This window comes from Temnothorax curvispinosus, unplaced genomic scaffold (genome assembly GCF_003070985.1).
Source record: "Temnothorax curvispinosus isolate PA1 unplaced genomic scaffold, ASM307098v1 QBEX01004011.1, whole genome shotgun sequence".
Lineage (NCBI taxonomy): Eukaryota > Metazoa > Arthropoda > Insecta > Hymenoptera > Formicidae > Temnothorax > Temnothorax curvispinosus.
This window is the reverse complement of record NW_020213791.1, coordinates 3,598-5,470: the sequence shown is the minus strand read 5'-3', so window position 1 is coordinate 5,470 and position 1,873 is coordinate 3,598. Positions and strand designations below refer to the sequence as shown.

The 1,873-nt window shown below is 31.0% G+C and overlaps 1 protein-coding gene across 1 annotated transcript; it reads left to right on the top strand.

Moving 5' to 3' along the window:
- Positions 1-601: 601 nt before the first annotated feature.
- LOC112453090 (phosphoenolpyruvate carboxykinase, cytosolic [GTP]-like) lies at positions 602-999 on the top strand. The gene has a single exon (XM_025013640.1). It carries the CDS (start codon positions 617-619, stop codon positions 980-982), a length of 366 nt encoding a protein of 121 aa, XP_024869408.1. The 5' UTR covers positions 602-616; the 3' UTR covers positions 983-999.
- Positions 1,000-1,873: the final 874 nt, after the last annotated feature.

Below are 1,873 nucleotides of genomic sequence, written 5' to 3'. Positions count from 1 at the left end.
AGCACCAGTTTGAAAAAAAAGTTTTTAAAAAAGTTTTTCAAACTGGTGCTATTTTGCGAAAAATCAATATTTATATTTTATAATAATCTTGTGTACCGCCGTAGAAAAACTAATGTAGATAACAAAAAAAATTTTTATTTTGTCCTAGGTGCTGTTTAAAAATTGTTATGCTGCCCATCATGGAAAAAAAGCATCCGCGTTCGACCTGCTGCCACGCCGCCATTTTGTATTTTAAATTTTAAAAAAATTGTTTTGTATACCTGATTATATAAAAAATAAAACCCTTTAAACGATTTTTTGATTGCTTTATTAGTAGCAAAGAAAAAAATTCAAAAAATAAGCCTTATTTTTTAACACGTCTGGGTGGGATAACCCCTTAAAGAAAACCAAAAAGAAATTTCTCAGCATATTTTACCATTTTATATTATCGAACATGAGTATGTCAACTATTTTTTTAGACGTATAGTGCAAGGAATCAATTCATATGATTTCTTGCATCTGCTTACATAATTCAATGTGGCTACTAAGATTTTTGCATTAAAAATTACTTCTATATTACAAACGTATGTCGGAATATGCGACTTTAAAGTAAAAGTAACATTAAGGTAAAATTTGTATGCCATTTCAGATATTGGGTGTCACAAATCCTAAAGGCAAAAAACGATATATCGCTGCCGCTTTTCCGAGCGCCTGCGGTAAAACGAATTTGGCTATGATGCAACCTACCTTACCAGGTTACAAGATTGAATGTGTAGGAGATGATATTGCATGGATGAGATTTGATAATAAAGGAAATTTACGTGCCATTAATCCGGAGAATGGATTTTTCGGAGTTGCTCCCGGTACGAGTTCGGCCACGAATCCTAATGCTATGAGAACTATCTTCAAAAATACCATCTTCACTAATGTAGCGTCTACTAGCGATGGAGGAGTATATTGGGAAGGGATGGAAAAAGAAGTTGCAGATAATATCAAGGTATAAAACGATTCCTGTCTGTCTCTGTCAAAAAATGTTAATTTATAGTTATGATTATTAAAAGCACATAAACTGAATATTTATCTATATTTATATATAGTATATTTTTTGAAAATATTATATGAATATTTTATACATATTGCTTCCCCATAGAGGAAGCTTTGTTTTCATAAACTTCGTATATGGACCTTTGATCGCATATAAAGCTAGGTCTAATCAACCAAATTTTAAAGTATTATGTATGAAATAGGGGTAGAAAAGACCAAAGAAAAAATTGTGTCTTTAGTTTTTTATGCCAATGTGTTCCTTATGTTTGAAAACGTTGCAAAATCGTAATTTTAAAAAATGTCCGTATGTATGTATGTACGTGTGTGCCAAATTTAACGAAATTTCTATAACTCAAGAACTGATTAACCAAATTTTAAAAAAATATATATGAAATAGGGGTAGAAAAAACTGAAGAATATAGTAGAATTAATAAAAATTGCTAATAATAAAGGGGTTACCAATTTCTGTTTAAAAAAATCTACGTGATTGCTCTAATTTTCGCAAATTTTGAGGTATCGAGCTTAATTTTTTTTATAGATAGAGTATTATTAAAGGTAGGTTGGTGTTGAATTTAGCTAGGATCGGTGAAGGGATTACCGATTTCTGCTTAAAAAGTTACATGTATAAGTTGTATATGTAATTTTATATAAAGTATTATTAAAAAAAGGTTGGTATTTTGAATTTGGCGATAATCGGTAAAAAGGTTCTTTCTTTATATGTATGTATGTATGTATGTATGAGTTTATTGTATATCCCCGCAGGGTTTACAAGGCGTTTTTGTGAGGAACGATCCCAAACTTCTTACAAATACCAATCCCCTTATACCCGACCTGGCCGCGTGCGACCCTT

Bases quoted from the DNA above. Each gene is read 5' to 3' on its own strand.
- LOC112453090 (XM_025013640.1), top strand. From the start codon at position 617: ATGCCATTTCAGATATTGGGTGTCACAAATCCTAAAGGCAAAAAACGA.